This window comes from Eschrichtius robustus, chromosome 3 (genome assembly GCF_028021215.1).
Source record: "Eschrichtius robustus isolate mEscRob2 chromosome 3, mEscRob2.pri, whole genome shotgun sequence".
Classification (NCBI taxonomy): Eukaryota; Metazoa; Chordata; class Mammalia; order Artiodactyla; family Eschrichtiidae; genus Eschrichtius; species Eschrichtius robustus.
In genome coordinates this window covers 109332943-109356246 of record NC_090826.1, presented here as the reverse complement: position 1 = coordinate 109356246, position 23304 = coordinate 109332943, and the positions used below count along the sequence as shown (strand labels likewise).

Here is a 23304-nt window from a genome sequence, read left to right as displayed (position 1 = left end):
GTAAGTACAGCAGAAAGAAGGGAAATGAATCTTGAGGAGGTTAAAACAATTATCAGAGGGAAAGGCCTGATTATAGTTGTAAAAAGAGACAATAAGGCCCCAAACAGGAAAAAAGTATTTAATACTTTAACAAAATGCAAAATAAAAGTCCCAAGTTACACAACATAAATTCCTTTGGTTCAGTAATCACGCCACTATTTTACCTTCCAATGGCTACAAACATCCCCTCAAAGTGAAGTCAGTTTCCCTCATATGAAGACATCATGCCAAAACCATCACATACCCCACTGTTCAGCGAAACTGTTGAAAACTTACAGGGAACAGAGCTGTGGGGTAGGAAAAGGGGGAACAGGTTGGTCTGAAGAGAAAAGGGAGACTCTACACATGCAGAACAAGTCAGTGGAAGGGAGCTCTTTGCTGGGTCACTATGGTATGAATCATACCCCTGTACATGCTACATGAGGCTGAGTACCTTGGTACAATCACAAATAAACAGACAATTCAGTGACCCTGAGCATTCCCAGGGAAACAGAAACAAACAAACAAAAAACCAGAGAAGCGGAGGCAAGAAAGGACGGTGTGGCAACAGGCAGATCACAGAAACCAGGGAACATCAGTTTTGCAGATGGGGAAATGAGATCTAGAGGAGTGAGTGTCTGGACAAAAGACACACAGTTTATGGCACTCGGTATGAACTCCATGTTTCCTTCTACTATGCTCAAGGAGAAAATTAGATGGATAAGAAATCGACAGAGCCGGGGGTCTCATTGTAGTTCTACTGTCTTTTGCGAAGAGTGCCCATGAGGTCTTAAGGCTTTCCCAGGTGTCTCCTGAACTCTCAAGAACAAGAGGTCTTCTGGGTCTCTTCAGGGTCCCTGTGGCTGTGAGACAGAGGGATCCAAAGAAACTGAGAGCCAGGCCAGCTGATCAGGACAGAAGATAATAGCCTCCAATCTGCTCCCAAACAATCCTGAAACAGTCACAATAAGCTCAGAATAGAAATTTAGCAAACTGGGAATCAGACGCCTTCACCTAATTGGGGGCAGAAAGAGGAGTCATGGAGGTGAAAATCAACTAAAGGCTAAAAACTGGAAGAAGCTAAAAGTAGGTATTGTGTTCAATAAATACTTGAATTCATAAGAAAATAAATGAATGAATGTTTGGTTCCATAAGAAATACTGGTTCTGTTAAAAAGCCTAACTTAGGGCACTTTTGGGGTATACATTCTTTCTGTGCCACTCTGCTGGAACTGTGTATGTTATTACATCATGACCCTGGCAAATGGAACAGAGGAGAGTCAGTGCAGATTTAAGGAGTTAAATTAAATAATAAAATTTGTTTGATTGGTAGAGACTGTGGGGAAAAGGTAGAAAGCCAGCTCAGCTTTCTTTTACTTCTTTCTCCTCTTAGGTTTATGATAACAGTATACCAGATCCTGGAACAATGAAGACAAAATTGCTGAAACATCTCAAAACATGCATTCAGGGTGGTTCAAGCAATCTCTCTCACTTGCCCCTCCCCTCCCAACAGTCACTTCTTGGACCGGGAGGCAGTGGTAGATTCTGACAGCGAGATCTGACTACATTTCTCAAAGATGACCTCGGCTGAGAATTTCGGCAGCCCCTGATCCAGAGGGCACTCATCCACCAGGCTGTTCATGGGTGTGGGGGGCAGTGGAGGCTCCTCCTCATCTTGACTCAGTCCAGGAATCAGGGAGTTACCTGCCCTGTCCAATTCCTTGTCTACCTGCTCCCTCGACACACCCTCTGTCTCAGGCTGTCCTGAAGGGATGTTCGTGGAGTCAAAATATGCTGACAGGGCTTCCTGGAGCAGAGGCAGAAGTTTCTTTCGAGAGACCTGGGTGTTGCCTTGAAGATAGGCTTGGAGGTTAGGGTGGATGCTTGGGGCAGGGGTCAGCTTCAGGGACGGAGAGTGGGAGCGTTCCAGGACTCCACAGACCTAAAAAGGAGACAAGATGGGGAGGTGGTACATAAGGTGGTGAAGCAAAAAGCTGAGACTTCTAAGAGACTTCTCTTATAGAGGAGAAAAAATATATTTTTTTAATTAAGTCATCCAGGGTTGTTTTATTGCTTACAACAAAGGCACATCAGCTAATACACATAGTATTTTAGAAACAGAAGAAACATTTGAGATGATATATTTCATTTTATTAATAAGTAGACCAAAGCCCAGAGAGATTAAGTGCCTTGAATGTAGATGATGGTAGAGTCTGAACCAGAACCTGGGACTCCCAGCTCCTAGGATACTGTTATTTCCAAGGGTATTCCTGTGCTCAAAAACTTGAACTCTATCCTTAGCTGAAATGGGACAAGCATCTACTATACTGAGGTCAGGAGAACAATACAGGCAGAAAGAATAAATAGATCAAGTGGGGGTGGGAAGTATGCCAGGCATCACGCCACGTCTGGCCATTTTCAAATATTAATTTCCTCATTTAATCCTCACAACTACCTTACAGGTTGGTATTACTATTACCTTCATTTACAGGTAGGGAAACTGAGGATTAGATTAGGTAACTTGCCGAAGGTCAAGTTTTTTTTTTTTTTTTTGAATTTTATTTATTTTTTATACAGCAGGTTCTTGTTAATTATCTATTTTATACATATTAGTGTATATATGTCAATCCCAATCTCCCAATTCATCCCACCACCACCTCGCCCCCGCTGTCCCCCCTTGGTGTCCATACGTTTGTTCTCTACATCTGTGTCTCTATTTCTGCCTTGCAAACCAGTTCATCTGTACCATTTTTCTAGATTCCACATATATGTGTTAACATACAGTATTTGTTTTTCTCTTTCTGACTTACTTCACTCTGTATGACAGTCTCTAGGTCCATCCGTGTCTCTACAAATGACCCAGTTTTGTTCCTTTTTATGGCTGAGTAATATTCCATTGTATATATGTATCACATCTTCTGTATCCATTCATCTGTCGATGGACACTTAGGTTGCTTCCATGACCTGGCTATTGTAAGTAGTGCTGCAATGAACACTGGGGTGCATGTGTCTTTTTGAATTATGGTTTTCTCTGGGTATATGCTCAGTAGTGGAATTGCTGGGTCATATGGTAATTCTATGTTTAGTTTTTTAAGGAACCTCCATACTGTTCTCCATAGCGGCTGTATCAATTTACATTCCTACCAACAGTGTAGGAGGATTACCTTTTCTCCACACCCTCTCCAGCATTTGTTGTTTGTAGATTTTCTGATGATGCCCATTCTAACTGGTGTGAGGTAATACCTCATTGTAGTTTTGATCTGCATTTCTCTAACGATTAGTGATGTTGAGCAGCTTTTCATGTGCTTCTTGGCCATCTGTATGTCTTCTTTGGAGAAATGTCTATTTAGGTCTTCTGCCCATTTTTGGATTGGGTTATTTTTTTAATATTGAGCTGCATGAGCTGTTTATATATTTTGGAGATTAATCCTTTGTCCGTTGATTGGTTTACAAATATTTTCTCCCATTCTGAGGGTTGTCTTTTCATCTTGTTTATAGTTTCCTTTGCTGTGCAAAAGCTTTTAAGTTTCATTAGGTCCTATTTGTTTATTTTTGTTTTTATTTCCATTACTCTAGGAGGTGGGTCAAAAAAAGATCTTGCTGTGATTTATGTCAAAGAGTTTTTTTCCTATGTTTTCCTCTAAGAGTTTTATAGTGTCCGGTCTTACATTCAGGTCTTTAATACATCTGGAGTTTATTTTTGTGTATGGTGCTAGGAAGTGTTCTAATTTCATTGTTTTACATGTAGCTGTCCAGTTTTCCCAGCACCACTTATTAAAGAGACTGTCTTTTCTCCATTGTATATCCGTGCCCCCTTTGTCATAGATTAGTTGACCGTAGGTGCTCAGGTTTATCTCTGGGATTTCTATCCTGTTCCATTGATCTATATTTGTTTTTGTGCCAGTACCATATTGTCCTGATTACTATAGCTTTGTAGTATAGTCTGAAGTCAGGGAGTCTGATTCCTCCAGCTCCACTTTTTTCCCTCAAGATTGCTTTGGCTATTTGGGGTCTTTTGGGTCTCCATAGAAATGTTAAGATTTTTTGTTCTAGTTCTGTAAAAAATGCCACTGGTAATTTGATAGGGATGGCATTGAATCTGTATATTGCTTTGGGTAGAATAGTCAATTTCACAATATTGATTCTTCCAATCCAAGAACATCGTATATCTCTCCATCTGTTTGTGTCATTGTTGATTTCTTTCATCTGTGTCTTATAGTTTTCTGAGTACAGGTCTTTTCCCTCCTCAGGTAGGTTTATTCCTAGGTATTTTATTCTTTTTGTTGCAATGGTGAATGGGATTGTTTCCTTAATTTCTCTTTCTGATCTTTCATTGTTAATGTATAGGAATGCAAGAGATTTCTGTGCATTAATTTTGTATCCTGCAACTTTATCAAATTCATTGATTAGCTCTAGTAGTTTTCTGGTGGCATCTTTAGGATTTTCTATGTATACTATCATGTCATCTGCAAACAGTGACAGGTTTACCTCTTCTTTTCCAATTTGTATTCCTTTTATTTCTTTTTCTTCTCTGATTGCCGTGGCTAGGACTTCCAAAACTATGTTGAATAATAGTGGCGAGAGTGGACGTCCTTGTCTTGTTCCTGATCTTAGAGGAAATGCTTCCAGTTTTTCACCATTGAGAATGATGTTTGCTGTGGGTTTGTCATATATGGCCTTTATCATGTTGAGGTAGGTTCCCTCTATGCCCACTTTCTGGAGAGTTTTTTATCATAAATCGGTGTTGAATTTTGTCAAAAGCTTTTTCTGCATCTATTGAGATGATCGTATGGTTTTTATTCTTCAATTTGTTAATATGGTGTATCACATTGATTGATTTGCGTATACTGAAGAATCCTTGCATCCCTGGGATAAATCCCACTTGATCATGGTGTATGAGCTTTTTAATGTGTTGTTGGACTCTGTTTGCTAGTATTTTGTTGAGGAGTTTTGCATCTATATTCATCAGTGATATTGGTCTGTAATTTTCTTTTTTTGTAGCATCTTTGTCTGCTTTTGGAATCAGGGTGATGGTGGCCTCATAGAATGAGTTTGGGAGTGTTCCTTCCTCTGCAATTTTTGGGAAGAGTTTGAGAAGGATGGGTGTTAGCTCTTCTCTAAATGTTTGATAGAATTCACCTGTGAAGCCATCTGGTTCTGGACTTTTGTTTGTTGTAAGATTTTTAATCACAGTTTCAATTTCATTACTTCTGATTGGTCTGTTCATATTTTCTATTTCTTCCTGGTTCAGTCTCGGAAGGCTACATCTTTCTAAGAATTTGTCCATTTCTTCCAGGTTGTCCATTTTATTGGCGCAGAGTTGCCTGTAGTAGTCTCTTATGATGCTTTGTATTTCTGCGATGTCCGCTGTAACCTCTTTTTCATTTCTAATTTTATTTTTTTAATATTTATTTAATTTACTTATTTTTGGCTGCGTTGGATCTTCGTTGCTGCATGTGGGCTTTCTCTAGTTGCAGCAGGTGGGGGCTACTCTTCGTTGTGGTGTGTGGGCTTCTCATTGTGGTGGCTTCTCTTGTTGCAAAGCACAGGCTCTAGGCGCGTGGGCTTCAGTAGTTGTGGCACATGGGTTCAGTAATTGTGGCTTGTGGCCTCTAGAGCACAGGCTCAGCAGTTGTGGTGCATGGGCTTAGTTGCTCTGTGGTATGTGGGATCTTCCTGGAGCAGGGATCAAACCCTGCACTGGCAGATGGATCCTTTTTTTATTTTTTATTTATTTTTTCTTATTAGTCATCCATTTTATACACATCAATGTATACATGTCAATCCCAATCTCCCAATTCATCACACCACAACCCCCACCCCCCCGCCGCTTTCCCCCCATGGTGTCCACACGTTTTTTCTCTACCTCTGTGTCTCAATTTCTGCTCTGCAAACCAGTTCATCTGTACCATTTCCTACAGTCCACATATATGCGTTAATACATGATATTTGTTTTTCTCCTTCTGACTTACTTCACTCTGTATGACAGTCTCCAGATGCATCTACGTCTCTACAAATGACCCAATTTCGTTCCTTTTTATGGCTGAGTAATATTCCATTGTATATATGTGCCACATCTTCTTTATCCATTCATCTGTCGGTGGGCATTTATGGCAGGTGGATTCTTAACCACTGCTCCACCAGGGAAGTCCCTCATTTCTAATTTTATTGATTTGAGTCCTCTTCCTCTTTTTCTTGATGAGTCTGGCTAAAGGTTTATCAATTTTATTTTTTCAAAGAACCAGCTTTTAGTTTTACTGATCTTTGCTATTGTTTTCTTTGTTTTTATTTCATTTATTTCTGCTCTGATCTTTTTCTTTCCTTCTACAAACTTTGGGTTTTGCTTGTTCTTCTTTCTCTAGCTCCTTTAGGTGTAAGGTTAGATTGTTTACTTGAGATTTTTCTTGTTTCTTGAGGTAGTATTGTATTGCTATAAACTTCCCTCTTAGAACTGCTTTTGCTGCATCCCACAGGTTTTGGATTGTCATGTTTTCATTGTCATTTGTATCTAGGTATTTTTTGATTTCCTCCTTGATTTCTTCAGTGATCTCTTGGTTATTTAGTAACGTATTGTTAAGCCTCCATGTGTTTGTGTTTTTTACATTTTTTTCCCTGTAACTTATTTCTAATGTCATACTGTTGTGGTCGGAAAAGATGCTTGATATGATTTCAATTTTCTTAAATTTACCGAGGCTTGATTTGTAACTCAAGGTGTGATCTATCCTGGAGAATGTTCTGTGTGCACTTGAGAAGGAAGTATAATCTGCTGTTTTCGAATGGAATGTCCTATAAATATCAATTAAATCTATCTGGTCTATTGTGTCATTTAAAGCTGTGTTTCCTTATTAATTTTCTGTCTGGATGATCTGTCCATTGGTGTAAGGGAGGTGTTAAAGTCGCCCACTATTATTGTGTTACTGTTGATTTTCTCTTTTATAGCTGTTAGCATTTGCCTTATGTATTTAGGTGCTCCTATGTTGGGTGCATATATATTTATAATTGTTTTATCTTCTTCTTAGATTGATCCCTTGATCATTATGTAGTGTTCTTCCTTGTCTCTTGTAATATTCTTTATTTTAAAGTCTATTTTATCTGATATGAGTATTGCTACTCCAGCTTTCTTTTGATTTCCATTTGCATGGAATATCTTTTTCCATCCCCTCACTTTCAGTCTGTATGTGTCCCTAGGTCTGAAATGGGTCTCTCGTAGACAGCATATATATGGGTCTTGTTTTTGTATCCATTCAGCGAGCCTGTGTCTTTTGGTTGAAGCATTTAATCCATTCACATTTAAGGTAATTATCGATATGTATGTTCCTATGACCATTTTCTTAATTGTTTTAGGTTTGTTTCTGTAGGTCCTTTTCCTCTCTTGTGTTTCCCACTTAGAGAAATTCCTTTAGCGTTTGTTGTAGAGCTGGTTTGGTGGTGCTGAATTCTCTTAGCTTTTGCTTGTCTGTAAAGCTTTTGATTTCTCCATCGAATCTGAATGAGATCCTTGCCGGACAGAGTAATCTTGGTTGTACGTTCTTCCCTTTCATCATTTTAAATACATCGTGCCACTCCCTTGTTGCTTGTGGAGTTTCTGCTGAGAAATCAGCTGTTAACCTTATGGGAGTTCCCTTGTATGTTATTTGTCGTTCTTCCCTTGTTGTGTTTAATAGTTTTTCTTTGTCTTTAATTCTTGTCAGTTTGATTACTATGTGTCGCCAAAGGTCAAGTTTGAATGAAACAAAGCTGATACTTGAACTCAGGTCTGTCATCAGAGCTGGTGTTCTAAATTACTATATTATACTATTCCTAACAAAGGAGGATGAGAGGAAATGGTAGGGCAGACCGTGAAAAGAGGACTACCATTTCCCAGCACAGAGGCAGCCCGGGCAATGGTAGAGTTATCAGATACCTACAGAGTTCCAGAGGGACCATGGTGGGGAGAAGGAGGGGAGATTTCGGAAGGTGGGGAGAGGTACTTCTTACGGTCAAAGCACCCTTTCCTTCGTGACATGATTAGTAAGAGAACACTGTGCCCAGCAATGAACCTTACATATGATATTATGTTTAATGATTACATCACACTAATTAGTAGGTGGTAATATGACATTTACAGAATCAGAAGTCAACTGACTTGCCTTTGGTCAAAGAGCAAGTAAGTGGCAAATCTGGGACAGAAAAGCCTATCTATCTGCCTTTAAAAGCTGTAGTTCTTTCCACAATGCCAAACTACTTTCCACTGAATGAAATTACATTTGCTTCCTGGAGGAGAAGATAAAGGCAAAGAGAGGTGGGAAGGGGCAGACATACCTTTTATGCACAAAAAAGATTATCCAGCTGTATTCAGACCAGTCTTCAGCAGTCCTCACTGCTAAGAAATCCGAAGAATCCCTGGACTGCCTTAAGTCCACTTTTAAATTCTTCCCTGGGCTTATCAGTAACCAACAGAGGAAAAGAAAGGGGAGGAGGTGGGAAAGGTGGCCAAATGGAAGATCAGGGAAAAAAAAACAAACCTGCTCTTAGACCACTTCTCTACAGAGTTAGCACAAACTGGTTAAGTAGTAGAAAAGGTTTCTCATCTGTTTCCAATTTTCAAGGCAATAAGGTAAAAAGAAAGGAACTGATTTTCAGGGGTGAGGAATTAATGATTAAACCAAGAACCAAGTTTTAACTCCAGATTTATAACACGTCCTTTTAACCTGAGTTCAATTCCTTCTAAGTAGGAATTGTGTCTCCAGTTCTCTTTGGAATCTCCCTTTCTCAACAAGAGTATGATTAAGGATATTCACACATAGAGAGAATGGAAAAAAGCGGGTAGTGGAGATTCTGGAAACAGATCAAGGACCTCTGGATAAATACAAGAACGAAGGAGAGGTCTTTACAGCACAGGACAGTGCGTATAGGCAGAACTCTGTAGGGTCCTGAGGCTGGAGAAGGGACAGGGACTCACCGTCACTCGGAGTGCTGCGTGGGGACAGAAAACTGCCAACTGCCGCACTGGCTCATTGTAAGTGTTGAAAAAGATAGTCATGGCGACCAGGGCATCGTAGCTGTGAGCCTGGCAGAAGGCATGGAGATCTGCAATGAGGCCAGACCTCTGCAGAAAGGCCTAAAACAGAAGAAATGGATAGGGATGAGGGCTGCCGCTGGATCCTCATTATCACCCTCAACAGAAGATGCTTATGAAGGGTTTCTTTGCATGTTAACCTGGGACTTGTACTCCATAAAAAAGGTATCTAATGTTTACTCTGTGCTATTTATGTGCTAGAAGGCAATATATAGAATGAGGAGAATGAGCCTTTCTATGATGCCATTCTATGAGCCTCACAGAGTGAGGCTTCGGGTTCAGACAGAATTGGTTTGAAAATCAGCTCTGTTACCTATCAGCTATATGATCAAGGATCCCTGGACTTAAGTTTCCTCATCTGTAAAATGAGGATAAATCATTTACCAAACTTGATTGTTTTAAGAATTAAAAAATGATAATGTACGCAATGTGCCTGGTATGTCCAAGGCTATCCTGCTCTTGCAATCAATCAAGCAAGGTCTTTACCTTGAGGGTATTTTTATTCTAAAACAGAACAAGGGCGCATACAAATAAGTACAGACACATGACAACTGCATCCTTGGCTCTTCATTCTTTGTCTATCTATCTATATTCTTCTCCAAAATCTCACGCAGTATTTCCTCCAGTGAATAATACTACCAGCTGCTTTAGATCAGGGCTTTTCTTATTCCTTAGCATTTCTAATGAGTCAATTTGTACTATGATTATGGTACTCGGCAAGCCTTTTGTGTTCTTATGTTTGGTTACCAAACTAGGTTATAAGTAGCAAGGGAAGAGGCCATGCTATTCTGTTTCAGTTAATTATTTAGTAAAAATTTTTACATGTTATTTAGGAGAAAGCTGTGCAGTCTATGAGAGTACGTGTTCAGATAAGTTGAATGATTTAAACCAATAAGATATGGAACCAGGTATTAAAATACCACTATCAGGGTTATATTCACTCACCCATTTGACAAAATTCACTGAGCATCCACTATGTGCCAGGCATTGTCAAAGGTGCTGGAGATACAGCAGAAACAAAAGAAATAGGGTCTCTGCTCTGGTGGAGCTGATAAACTAGCAGAGGAATATAGACAATAAACAAGGAAACCATGAAACATGATTATTTCAGTGTGCTAAGTGCTATGAAGAAAACAAAATGGGAATTCCCTGGCAGTCCAGTGGTTAGGACTCCGTACTTCCACTGCAGGGGGCCCAGGTTCAATCCCTGGTTAGGGAACTAAGATCCCACAAGATGCATGTACCAAAAAAGAAGTAATATTTAGAGATTTTTGAGCACGGAGGATATTACTTTAGTTAGGGTGGTCAGGAAAAACCTCTTAAAAGAGAAGACACCTGAGCTAAGTCCTGAATGAAAAGAGGGAGCCAGCTCTGCAAAAGGAGTGCAAAGGCTCTGAGTTGAGAGCTTAGAGTGAACTTAATGGTTCTGAAAAACAGAAAGAAAACTGGGGTGGCTACAGTACTGTGAGTGTAGGAATGGGGCTGGAATGAAGAAGAAGTCAGAGAAAAGGACAAAGGCCTGATAAAGGAGGGCCCTATAAACCACTGTAAGGCCTTTAGATTTTATTAGAAGTGCAATGAAAAGGCAGTAAAGGGAGGGGGCCAATAGGATCTGACATATCTTTTTTTTTTTATCTCAGTTCCCTGACCAGGGACTGAACCCAGGCCACAGCAGTGAAAGCGTTGAGTCCTAACCACTAGACCACCAGGTTACTCCCCTGGATCTGACATGTCTTTTTTTTTTTTTTTGACATGTCTTAAAGAGATCACTCTGGCTGCTGTGGGGAGAACAGTTTGCAGGGGTCAAAAGTGGAGGCAGGGAAACCAGCATGGGCGCCATTACAGTAGTGCAGTGAGAGACGATGGACTGTGGAGTAGAGATGGAGAAAAGGAGGGGTAAGATACATTTTGGAGGTGAGCCAGGAGTGAGGGGCAAGGTTACATACAAAACTAAAGGTTTTCTCTCTCCACCCACACCTACATCTTGCTCTTACCTCCAAATCCATATATATTGCACTAATGGCCACCTTAGTGCCTTGTCTGGAGATGGTCTTCTGGTCCTTTCTCAGCATCTGCTCTGTGGTCAGTCCTACAAAGTGGATGTGAGACTAAGGGTGAAACAAAAGAACCAAGAGAACCCAGGGTCCCAAGACCAGGAAGGTGAGGACACCAAGACAGGTCAAGGAAGAGGAAAAACACAGCCTCTCTTTGGGGCAATGAACAGGGCTAGTAACTCAGGATGTAATTATATAATAGAAATTTATTTAGTCATTTAAAATAATATTTATTTATTTATTTTGGCTGCACCCGGTCTTAGTTGTGGCATGCAGGATCTTCATTGTGGCATGCATGTGGGATCTAGTTCCCCGACCAGGGATCGAACCCGGGCCTTCTGCATTGGGAGCGTGGAGTCTTACCCACTGAACCACCAGGGAAGTCCCAATAGAAATTTACTCTAAATAAAAAATTACTTTCGATTACTGGGTCACAATAGGTACCTTTAGAGCAAGGGACTCTGGGGAGAAGGGTAAATGGAAGAAGAGAGGCTTTTATTCCTGATTTTCCCCATTCTGTGTTGCTTTACTTTTCTAAAAGTACAAGTGGGACCTCTCTTTTTTTTTTTTTTTTACGTCAACAGGCGGTAGCTGGGTAACAAATCATGGAAGTTTTTTTGTTCTCTTCCTTCGTCCTTTGTATATTCACCCTAAATGTTTCTTCTGCTTCCCTAACTATTTATCTAGATCTCACTCTGATAATTCAGTAGAGTTGGCCCTCTGTATCCACAGGCTTCACATTCACGGATAAGGAGGGCCGACTGTATTCATTATACTATGCCATTTTATGTAAGGGGCTTGAGTATCCGAGGATTTTGGTATCTGTGGGGGATCCTGGAACCAATTCTCTGCAGATACCAAGGGACGACTGTATTCCCTCAGCATACTTTATTTATATGTCTATATTCTCTAATTAGACTGGAAACCTCTGAGACTCTTAATATATTCCTTCTCATCCACCCAATAGCCAGGATAGAACAATCCAGTAAATGACTGATTAATTCATGATCAGACTCACACACTACCTAGCTTCTTTCTGGTATAAAGCTTAAATCATTATGAACGCTCTGAAATTGTTTTGATGGTATTCAAGAACATAACGAACAAGGCTTTTGTCCACCAGTTTAACACTTCATACCTGATACATCAAACTTTGCTTTTTGCAGAGAATCAAAGATATCGTTTCTGTTGGGCAGATCTGGGAAGAGGGCCTCTAGTTTCTCCACATACCGGTTGTCCTTTAGGGTTGCCTTTCCAATTTTAAGGTCCATGTTCACACAGTCCAGGATGATTGCTCCTGTGGAGAAGGAGGATGGCAGAACTCAAATCCTGTGGCCTCCATGCCTGACAACTAGAACACACATAACCCTCAAATCAAATGGACACAACACCAAAGGAGACTGTATGGCAACTCATTGAAGACAAAACAAACTGGGACAATGTCCTGAGTAAGACAGCCCAAATCCAAACTAAAATGTAGGCAGGGAAATGGGGAAAAGGTAGAAAGGAAGTGTAAATATCTCAATTCTTGGAGATTTTGAAACCTAGTCAGAGAGAGATGACCTCTCTTCCATAGGCCAAATTCCAGCTGGAAGAGATAGTCTAATCCAATTCTCTCTCTCTTTCTCTTTCTTTTTTTTTTTACAAATGGAGAAAATAAGAACAAAAAAGGTTAAGAGATTTGCTCAAGGTCATATAACTACTTCCTGGGCAGAAATGGTATTAGAATTCATTTCCTGCTTCTTTGGCTAGTCCTCTTTCCATTATACAATGCTACTAATAGGCAGCTTCTAGGTCTGTTGTTCTGTGCTTCCTTTCTGCTTTCTCCAACAAAGTATTCCACAGGCCTTCAAAGGACAAAGTATCCCACAGCCTTTTTAATGCCTAACTGCCCCCTGAAAGACTCCCCTCCCTCATATCTACTAAATGGCTTTGAGAGGGTGTGGTCAGGCTGGAAGAGTCTAGACTTCTCCACTTTCCCTTCTCTGGCATGGGAATAAAGGAACTAATCAGGTCCCAACCCCCAAGCCACCCTCACCATGAAGAAGGGCTGCAGTTTGCCTGTCCAAGATCTCTGGTGCCCTCTGCAGGATTCTCTCGGCCACCAGGGTAGCGCAGGACCCCACCAGCTCAACTGAAACATGGCAGGGAGGGCAGTGTTTCTGATCGATGGGCCGATGGTCTAGCACCTCTGCTACTGCCTCCTCTAAGGCTGCGTCACTTCTGTGTGGGAAAGGGGGGAGGTGTGGGGGAAAAGAGAAAGAAAGATAGGTAGGGGCACTCCAGCTGCACCTTACTCATGAAGAAAACGGACATCTTAGGCAGACACTTAGACCTCTGATCACTTCTACCTCTGCCTCACTTCTCTCAGTTCTTCTCTTAAATATTATAACTGAAGCCATCTTTAAACATCGTATAGGTGAATTTGACGAAGTATCTGCTACCAGTATCTCACCCACATATTTGATATCCTTTAGGGTTGTCTTTCCAGTTGACACCTGGACACCCAACATCTAAATCTCTCCTGTTCCCTCAATTCACTTAATATCCAAATTTCATGCAGGTCACCTGTGGCTTCTGGCTCAATTCCCATCCATTCCCTCCTTTCCAACCCTCTGCTACTGCCTTATTCTTGGCCCTCAACCTCTCTCATCTGAACTACTCCAATAGTTCCTTAACCAAACACCTCTTCCAGTGCCCTCCTAAACTGTCCTCCATAAGACTACCTGAAAGATCATTTGAAAAATGCAAATTTGGTTCTGCTAGGATCTGGAATAAATAGAATTAACAATAGTTCCCCACTGCTCAAAATAAAGTCTAATCTCCTTGGCAAGGCCTACAAGATCTCCATGATCTGGCCCCTGCCTACCTCTCTAGTCTTATCTTTTTTACGTCCTACTCCTCCCTCATATTTTATGTTCCAGTTATGCAAAACAAATCTCAGTTCTCCCAACTCACCATGCTATTTCATACCTGACTGCGTTTTGCTTTTCCTAACTACCTCAACTCCTCATTCACCAAGCAAATACCTAGTCTTTCAAGACTGAGATCAAGGATCAACTCCATTAGGAAACCTTTCCTGACACTCCCCTTTACTCGCCTCTTGCATATTTAACCACTCCATCCTGCATGTAACTACTGTCCCCTAGAGTGACGGTCACCACTTACCTCTAACACCCATTACAATGACCTGTTTACCTAGTTCCCTCCTCTGACTGACAGCTTCTTGAGAACAGAGATTCTACCTCATCTTCGTCCTCTAAATAGACATTTATTAATGAGCGAGTGGATAGATGGGTTAGTACCCTTAGGCTGTCCTCTGTCAACGTCCTGCTATAACCAGTGTGCTTAAGGAAAAAGTATTCATATTACTATTAGCAGGAGCCAGACACACTTGGGAAGGTCTTGTACTTGTATTGCTTTGTTGGCAGTTTTTTTCCAGTCCTAAATTAGGGATGGGATTATCATAGATGTGTACGTTTGTTAAATAGCATTAAAGAGATATTGCTTTATGGAGGAAATGATATTGCTAACTTTTTAAAAGTTAAAAATGCAGTTGTAACCATTATTCAAAGGTTTCTATTGTAATAAATCTGCCATGAAATCTTAAAACAATGATACCAAAGGTAGATTTACAATATTTCTGAGTTATCCTTTAGTTTGAACTCTCCATGTTTCTATTTCTTTTTATTACTTGTATAACTAGAGAACTGACAATATTTTGTATTGTCTTTCTATATCTGATATCACCCATCAACAATGCTTAGCCTGTGAGATCCTGTGAGAAAACATTCTTTCTTCTACCCTTTAAAAACCTTACTCATCACAGCCCAGGGCACGTGGTAAGTATCAGCTTAACTTTCTTCCACTTACTTGGGTAAGACATGATGGTCAACAAGGATGAGGGTGAGCTGGCCAGCCTGCTGCAATGCATGGAGGTCAATCTCATCCCGGAAAATCAAGAGGGACTCTGGAATGTGAGTCTTCTGAAGGAAGAAGACATTGTCACCTCGTAGAGGTAGCTCAGAACGTTTTATATTTAAAACTGGCACAAAGACTTCTTCAGCCTCAGTTGTCTAGAGAGGAAAGTGAAAAGAAGGTATGGCTATGTTATGTAATAGGACAGGAAAAGTCACAAGACTATTGGGACCAAGGAAGACATGATCTTGGGTAAGTTACTGCCTTCCTCAAAGCCGCAGTTACCCAGTCTTATCAAAATAAAAGGATGACTCTTGCCCTCTCTCCTTCTTAGCAATAGCATGAAGGTCAACAAGACAACTCATGGAAAAGACCTACTTCTAGATGCTGGAGAGAAGGCAATATCAGTCCTCCAGAGCTGACATGGGCATGAGGAACACACACAGACCACTGATACCCATAAGGAATTCAATAATTAACTGTTTGAATATTGTTTTATAGTTTACAAATTGTTCAAAATACATTTGTTCATTCGATCCTCACAGCAACACTGCAAAATATTACCATTTCAGATTTTATAGGTGGTGACAGGAGACTCAGCAAAGTTAAGGGATCTGACTTACCCAAGGCTAAATGCTGTTAAGTAGCAGAGCTGGGTCTTGAATCCAAATCTTTTCATTTTAAGGCACTCTGTTCCTAGGTACTCACCTTTGCCAGATAAAAAGCCAGGGCGAGAGCTGACACCATGGAGTCCAAGTCACAGGCTTCATTTCCCAGCACAACATGTATGGGTCGGGACTCCTAGAGAGGCAGGACAGTGGGAAATTAACAGAAGCATCTCTATCCATTTCCTGTTACCTTATACTCATGTAGGGCTGCACACACATCCTCTCACTGATCTTCACAGAGGAGGTAGGTCATATAGTCTTATGGGTCCTCATTTCATGGATAAGGATATTCGCTAAGAGGGCATTAAGTGTTTTAGCTAAGCTTTAAGCATTCCACGCATATCTAGTTAGTGGAAAAGTGCTCCTTCCTCTCTACCACACTGTCTCCTTGAATGTTAACTTTCAGAAGAACAGCAGTAAATCATTCTCTGATTCTTATGCTTCTTTGGGCACTTGGGGAGAAGTCAAAAGTAAAGCATCTGGGGTAGCTGATGTATTCAAACCATATCAACCCTGGTTTGTACTTCTCCCCCATTTTTAAAATAGGGAAAAGAATCCTTGCACTTCTAAATCATGAGAATAGGTGAACAGACTTTGAAAACAAAGGTAAAAATAAGATCTAGTCCATTATTTAGATATCTAGTCCATGAAAACTCCCCCTACCCAGAGGAGCTTCAACCATAACCAGATATAAACAACACTCTCACACCCAAGGAACAGACACTTTCTGCAGCAGGTTCAGATTAAAGCAAGAACAGTTGGTGCTGCTGCTGGAACTTTTATTTTTAAAGCTTTGGAAAGTTTCTGCTGATAAGAACTCTGAGGAGGGAGGCATATCTGCCGTTATTATTAATCTTGTTCCCTTGCATCTCCCTACCAGAATTTTAAATAAAATTCATCAAAACCTAAAGGTGCCCACCATAGCAAAGAGAGGGGTTTTGTTTTGAAATATCTATGGAGTGTGCCAGGTATTTAAAAATTTCTTTTTCGGCTGCGTTGGGTCTCTCTGCTGCTGTGTGAGGGCTTCCTCTAGTTGCGGCGAGCAGGGGCTACTCTTCATTGCGGTGCTTGGGCTTCTCACTGTGGTGGCTTCTCTAGTCGTGGAGCACGGGCTCTAGGCGCACGGGCTCAGTAGTTGTGGCGCGCGGGCTCCAGAGCGCAGGCTCAGTAGTTGTGGCGCACGGGCTTTGTTGCTCCGCGGCACGGGGGATCTTCCCGGACCAGGGATTGAACCCGTGTCCCCTGCACTGGCAGGTGGATTCTTAACCACGGCACCGCCAGGGAAGTCTCCCATGTACTGTTCTAATATTTTTACATGCGTCAGCTACTCATTTAATCCTCAAAACCACCCAAGGGGGAGGCACTGTAAGAATTATTATTTCATTCCAGGTAGAAGCATTTGGCCAGGTGGAATGAGACTATACGGTCCCTGGCTCAGCTTAGGCACAAGGATTCTATCTTACCAGTCTACTGCTGAATTTCTGTCTCAGCCTACTCCTGAAAGAGAGGAAGGAATAAGAGGGACAAAAGTGACACACTAGTTTCTTGATTTCAGCACGGGGCTGCTGTCCTGTGCGTTGCAGGGTGTGTGTAGCAGCACCTCCAGTCATGACAATCAAAGACGTCTCCAGACTTTGCCAAATATTCCCTGCGGGGCAAGGTCACCCCCAGTTGAGAACGACTGGGTTACAGAAAGGTGAAAATCCACTCTGGCTTCTTCAGTCAGGGACGATTTGCTAGACAGAAGAGTTTAGAAAAGTGGGAAAGGTGTTCAGAGGAGTAAAACGTAACAAGGAACAGCTTATCAAGTAATGTAACTTCAGGAAGAAAGAGAACCTAGGAGAACCTAGAAGCATCTTCCTCGTATTGGCTGTTACCGACTCCCCTCACTTGCCCAGGAAGCCAAAGCCAGAAAGGGACAATTTTAGAAGACTTCTGGTGGTATAAATTGTCCTATCTCGTAACTAGAAAGGTTTTTATTTTTAAACCACCCTCTTCTCCGTCTCCTACTCCCATCCCTAGAGAGAAGGACAAAAGGCAGAGGTTATCTGTCAAGGTTTTGGGCAAATGGGCCTCTGGGGAAAGTCTGCCCTTAGGTTCTCCCCTGTGCCCATTTTTCTAAGCCTATTTCAAGAGGGTGGCAGCCAAGACCCATTCATACTGAACAGCATGGGAGTGAGTGGGAAGATTCTTTTCAATATTAAACTCTTTGCCAACACAATATGAGAATTCTGTACCCAAGACCCAAGGCCTATATTAACTCCTCTGACTTGCAATTCGTCCTCCTGATACCAGAGAAGGCCCCTCTGTTTCCTGGATACCAAGAACTGCCCAGATGGCTGTGGACCAAAGTGGCAACAAAGCACTTGAGATAAGTGGCTGCTGAGATAACTTGATCACTGAAGCAGTAAGGGAGGGCACCATGTTCTCTAGAGAGGGAACTATACAAACATGAGAGGCCATATGGCCCTGACTCTGGAGAATAAAGGGAAGAGGAACAGAGAAAAGGCAGAGCAGGGGGAGAGGCCTATTGCTGGGCTTGAAGAGGCCCTCGGAGAATCTTTCCAAAACTCATGTTAGTGCTGTTTCATTCCAAGTGGCAGCTGAATCAGGATCAGTCAGATCCCCAGCACCAAGAGAAGATAAAGCAGAAAAGCAGAAAGTAGGGACCAAATGCAACTTCATGGCTCTGAGGGGAGGAGAAATGACCCCCAGAGGAAGGTGAATAACTAATCCCTTGTGCTCAGTCAAGCTCAGAGAACGACCAAAAGGAACTAACACGAAAGGAATACTCTGGGACTTTCAGCAAATCTTGGAACAGGAACAACCAAGGGAGGTGGTGGCATTCCTTTCCCCTGTCAGCACCCACCACTACCCCACCCTGACTGGTCCATTTGCCACCCACAATACATGACGTGCACATTCCCAGCTCTGTCCTTTGCACTATTTGTTCTTCTCTGTCTGAAAGCAGCAGAACTGCCATTTGAAAAGACCACAGACTGGAGCTGAATCTCAGCTCTGCTTCATGTTGTGGGACTTTGGCCTCTCTAAGCCTCTTTTTTCCTCATAGAAAAATAAGGATACTACTGTGACCAATTTCATGAAGTTGTTATGAGGATTAAATGAGATCGCACACAAGAGCCTACTCTGTAGTAGTACAGATGAGCTCCCTTCCGTCTTCTCCTTTCTCTAGCCCTTGCTGTCCAGTCAAGCCCGACCGAAAGCCCCTTCTCTCTGTGAAGCCTTCCCTGCACCCGGGCCACAGCAGTCTCTTCCCCTGCACTTCCAGCTTCTGGCACTTGGGATTCTCATACAGAACTTAACTATTACCTTAAGGAGCTCGCTATCTTTTCATGGGCATGTATCACAAATCCTTAACGTAGCATACAAGTTAGGTGACTATATACTTTGTTGTTCAAACCAGTACACTTTTGAGAATGAAAAGGGGTGCAATTAATGATTATGTCTCAATAAACTGACTGTCCTGGGCAAGTCGGGTATATGGATGCCTAACTTACAAGGTACCATTCTCCTCTTCGTTTAGGAAAAACATGTGTTAACTCTTAACCCCCACCCCATCCCCCACTAGCTGAAAGCACAAGCTTCAGTTTTCTGACCATCAGAGGAAGAGTTCAGGGCAAATATAGCTATACTTAGAGCATAAGGAAACCTGAGCTGCCAATGGAAGAAATACAATCTGACAGCCACCAGTAGATATAAACTTTTTTTCTTCTTTTAAAAAACCTGGGGCTTCCCTGGTGGAGCAGTGGTTAAGAAGCCGCCTGCCGGGCTTCCCTGGTGGCACAGTGGTTGAGAATCTGCCTGCCAATGCAGGGGACACGGGTTCGAGCCCTGGTCTGGGAAGATCCCACATGCCACGGAGCAACTGGGCCCGTGAGCCACAACTACTGAGCCTGCGCGTCTGGAGCCTGTGCTCTGCAACAAGAGAGGCCGTGATAGTGAGAGGCCCGCGCACCGCGATGAAGAGTGGCCCCTGCTCGCCGCAACTAGAGAAAGCCCTCGCACAGAAACAAAGACCCAACTCAGCCAAAAATAAATAAATAAATAAATAAATTAAAAAAAAAAAAAAAAAAAAAAGAAGCCGCCTGCCAATGCAGGGGACACGGGTTCGAGCCCTGGTCCGGGAAGCTCCCACATGCCACGGAGCAACTAAGCCCATGCGCCACAACTACTGAGCCTGCGCTCTAGAGCCCGCGAGCCACAACTACTGAGCTTGCGTGCCACAACTACTGAAGCCTGCAAGCCTAGAGCCCGTGCTCCGCAACAAGAGAAGCCACTGCAATGAGAAGCCCGCACAGCACAACGAAGAGTAGCTCCCACTCACAACTAGAGAAAGCCCGCGCGCAGCAACAAAGACCCAACGCAGCCAAAACAAAACAAAACAACTCAAGAAACAAAGAAAAACCCACTAGCTGAAATGACTGTATCCTGATGTTCTTTGTGGCCTCAACACGGGGGGAGAGGGGATGGGTTTCAGGGCTGGCAAAGCCAACCACTTCCCTTCCAAGGCTGCATATGGTCTGATGCCTACTCTACAAATTAGTTAATGAGGGAGAAATAAAAAAAGGAGACAAGGAGCCAGAGATAGAGAAGCCTTCCCAGCAGGGAAAATGGGACTGACTGATACTGATGCAAGGACTGCAAATTTCTAAGGATAGTCAGCCACTCCTGATTCCTGCCTCATTCCTGAGAAGTGCAGACAACACAGATTATGCAAAGCTTCTGGACGAACACCTAAACTTGAATGCAGCCCCACCCTGAGCAAAGATTTTTTTTCCCTACTAAAAGTGAAAGATGACTCACCATGAATAGGACATTAAGTTAAACAGGATTTCTTGTAAATGGAACAACCTACTATCATTGTGGCAGAGACTGTAGAAAATTTCTCTGGTATCAAAAGCTGAAAATATGGTATCAGCAGGAGAGGTGGCTGGTTTATCAGCTGTTTCTGTCTTGTGTAAAAGGCAAGCATTCACAATTTCCTAAAACTTATATGTGGTTTAATAGCAACACTCAAACTTAATAGTGTCTCTGTCTAAATCATGTCTTTCTTTACACAAGAAACAACAGTGTGGCCTCTGGGGAATTGGATAGGGAGAAGAAAAAGGATCTTTTTCTTTTTCTAATTTCATATCCTTTTTGTATTAACATTTTTCCCTATGTACATTTACTACTTCTATAATTAAAAGCAATCTAAATTGTTGGTGTCCACCTGTATGTCCTGCCACCAGTTCACCCACTAACATTGCTAGAGTCTAATTTTCTCACTTCTCCTGGCCCCGGCCAGGTTGTGTGGTAAGAGCGCTAAGATATGACCTCACCTTCACAAGTTCACAAGTTTGGAAAAAGGAAGATCTAGATCTTGCTCCTTGGGGGAATGAATGCAGACAGAGAAAGGTCAGGATATCAGTAATACTGAAAAAATCCAGTACTTTTCAGCTTCATATTCCTGAGGAAGATATACTCTTAACCTGGGGCACTTCTGGAGGGTAGATGCTGTAGTCTAGATGCATGCAATGAAATGCTATCTGGTGAGGTTTCAGGTTCAAGGACTCTTTACCAAATGGTGGAAAACAGACTGGTCATTTGGGTTATTGGGGGAAACAAAATCCAACTTCTTGGCCCTTGGAATGGTGCCACAAAGACTCTATATTAGTCCTCCAATGAGTTCCCTGTGGTGGAAATCAGAGGTAACCAAAATGAATTGGTCCCAAATTGCCTTATGCATTAAAACAACTTTCCCCAAATTTGTATTTCACAAGGAAAAATTTGGTGTAATGGGTGTTAAAATTGAACGTCACTCCTATTCTTCAGGTGAGGACATTCATTTATGACAGCAGCTGAGTCTGCAGGAGGAATTCGGTGACTTTTAGGATTTGTTAAAGACCAGAATCTTATCGCCCAGGGGAGTTTGTAGAGTTTAAGATATTTAAAAAGGAAACAAAGTCAACCATCTGTCTAGGTTTCTCCAGCGGCAGTGTAACTTGAAGTAGTGGGGGCCAGGTGACCTCCTGGAGCCTCTCTCTGGCCAGCTTTTTGCTGCTAACTGCGGATAGGGGCTTAAGGCTGCATGACCAGTCAGCAAGGCTGGGAGATTCCAACTGGCTCAGAGAGTACCAAAAATAAGCCACAAAGCATTCAGGAGTCATGCTTATAGTTTTGATTCCAAACACACTTTGTGCTTATCCGGTCCAGGCCATGGATTTTTATGTAATTTGTGTGTGTTAAGGCCAATGAAGAAAACTGGAGGCAAAGGAATGCAAGTTGTCGTCAACAGACATGCCTGCTGTATTGTGTGTGTTTACCTTAAAAACAGATTTAAAGCAAAACACCACGACCACTTTTAATTCAGAATGAGTTAGGCCCACCAGACAGAAACCGCCGTTCAGAGGCAACAAAGCCGTGGGCACAGCTTCCCTCGTACCCCCGGGGTTCACCAGTGGGCCAGGGAGGCCTCGTGAGCGGAGAACTGAAAGAGGGGCGGGGAGAAAGGAACAAATACACCTCGCGCAGGCACAGCTCCGATCCTTTTGACGGAACTGACCCAGCGGCAGCGAGCAGCGGCTCAGAGGCAGGACCCAGACCCACAATTCCGCCTCCCCGCTCTCGGGCAGACCCCAAAGGCAGGAGCCCCCAGCTCAGGAGTGGGGTGACTGAGCAGCATTCCCACTCTCAAGGGCTAGGTTCTCGTTCCTCACTCCTCAGGCCCCAAGCCTGATCAGATCCCAAGCCCCCACCCCACAATTCCGCGTTCCCTCCACATAGACCCTCGGGGCTCCCCAGGTCCCACATCTTCGTCCTTCGGGGACCCCAGGATCCGTTCCTTACGATCACAGACAGGGGTCCGTTACCTGCAGAGCAGCTCGACAACCCTGCAGATAGTCCTCCATGGTGAAGCCCAAGGTGGGCCACCGCCCCTCGCCGCGGAGAGGTTAACTGGCGAATGAGCCCCGCCCCGGGTTCAGGGGCTTGAGGCGAGTCGGGAGGTGGGACTCGAACCCGCCACACCGCGACTCGGCCCGGACCCCGGGAGGAAGTGCGTAAGCAAGGGCCCCGGGAGTCCGACGTCGCCCCGCCCCCAGCGGCGGAGGCCGAGTTCTGCGCCCAGGGACTCACGGGAGGAGCGAAGTGGGGGCCGGAGGCGCGAAATGGGGCGTGGTGAAGGGCGTCCTGGGAAATGTAGTCTCGAAGCGCCGAAATGGCCCCAAGAATTGAGGGAAGGAGAACTTTCTGAGATCACAAGTGTGTATGTGTCACATAACCTATCTCTGTGGCATCTGAACTTTCCCTCTTGAGGCAGGCTAAGTATAGCATCTTTCCGTATATTACACCAACCATCTGGTTGACATCTTAAATTACACCGGGCAAAAACAGCACTTCATCTCTCTCTCGAATTCTCTTCCTTACCAAACTGACCCATTGCCACCAACTGCGTGATTATCCATGTTATAAAAACATTAGAATAGTCTTTGACCTCTCTTCTTTACTTAATACCTACAGTCTCTCGCCAACTCCTGCTGCTTCTTTTCTGTAGCCTGTTTTTTTCTACAGCGTCGGCAAATGTCTCA

General features: G+C 42.9%; 1 protein-coding gene across 2 annotated transcripts; it reads right to left on the bottom strand.

Moving 5' to 3' along the window:
- Positions 1 to 102: 102 nt before the first annotated feature.
- Positions 103 to 22787, bottom strand: PRUNE1 (prune exopolyphosphatase 1). Of its 2 annotated transcripts, XM_068540747.1 has the most exons (8): positions 22588 to 22787; positions 15756 to 15848; positions 15003 to 15205; positions 13168 to 13352; positions 12268 to 12426; positions 11070 to 11164; positions 8959 to 9117; positions 103 to 1959 (listed from the first exon to the last, which is right to left on the bottom strand). In XM_068540747.1, exons 1-8 carry the CDS (start codon positions 22624 to 22626, stop codon positions 1531 to 1533), a joined length of 1362 nt encoding a protein of 453 aa, XP_068396848.1. In that variant the 5' UTR covers positions 22627 to 22787; the 3' UTR covers positions 103 to 1530. The 2 variants fall into 2 exon arrangements, with proteins under 2 accessions (XP_068396848.1, XP_068396849.1); XM_068540748.1 differs by lacking the exons at positions 12268 to 12426; positions 13168 to 13352; positions 15756 to 15848; positions 22588 to 22787 and having other exon boundaries at positions 15003 to 15194.
- Positions 22788 to 23304: the final 517 nt, after the last annotated feature.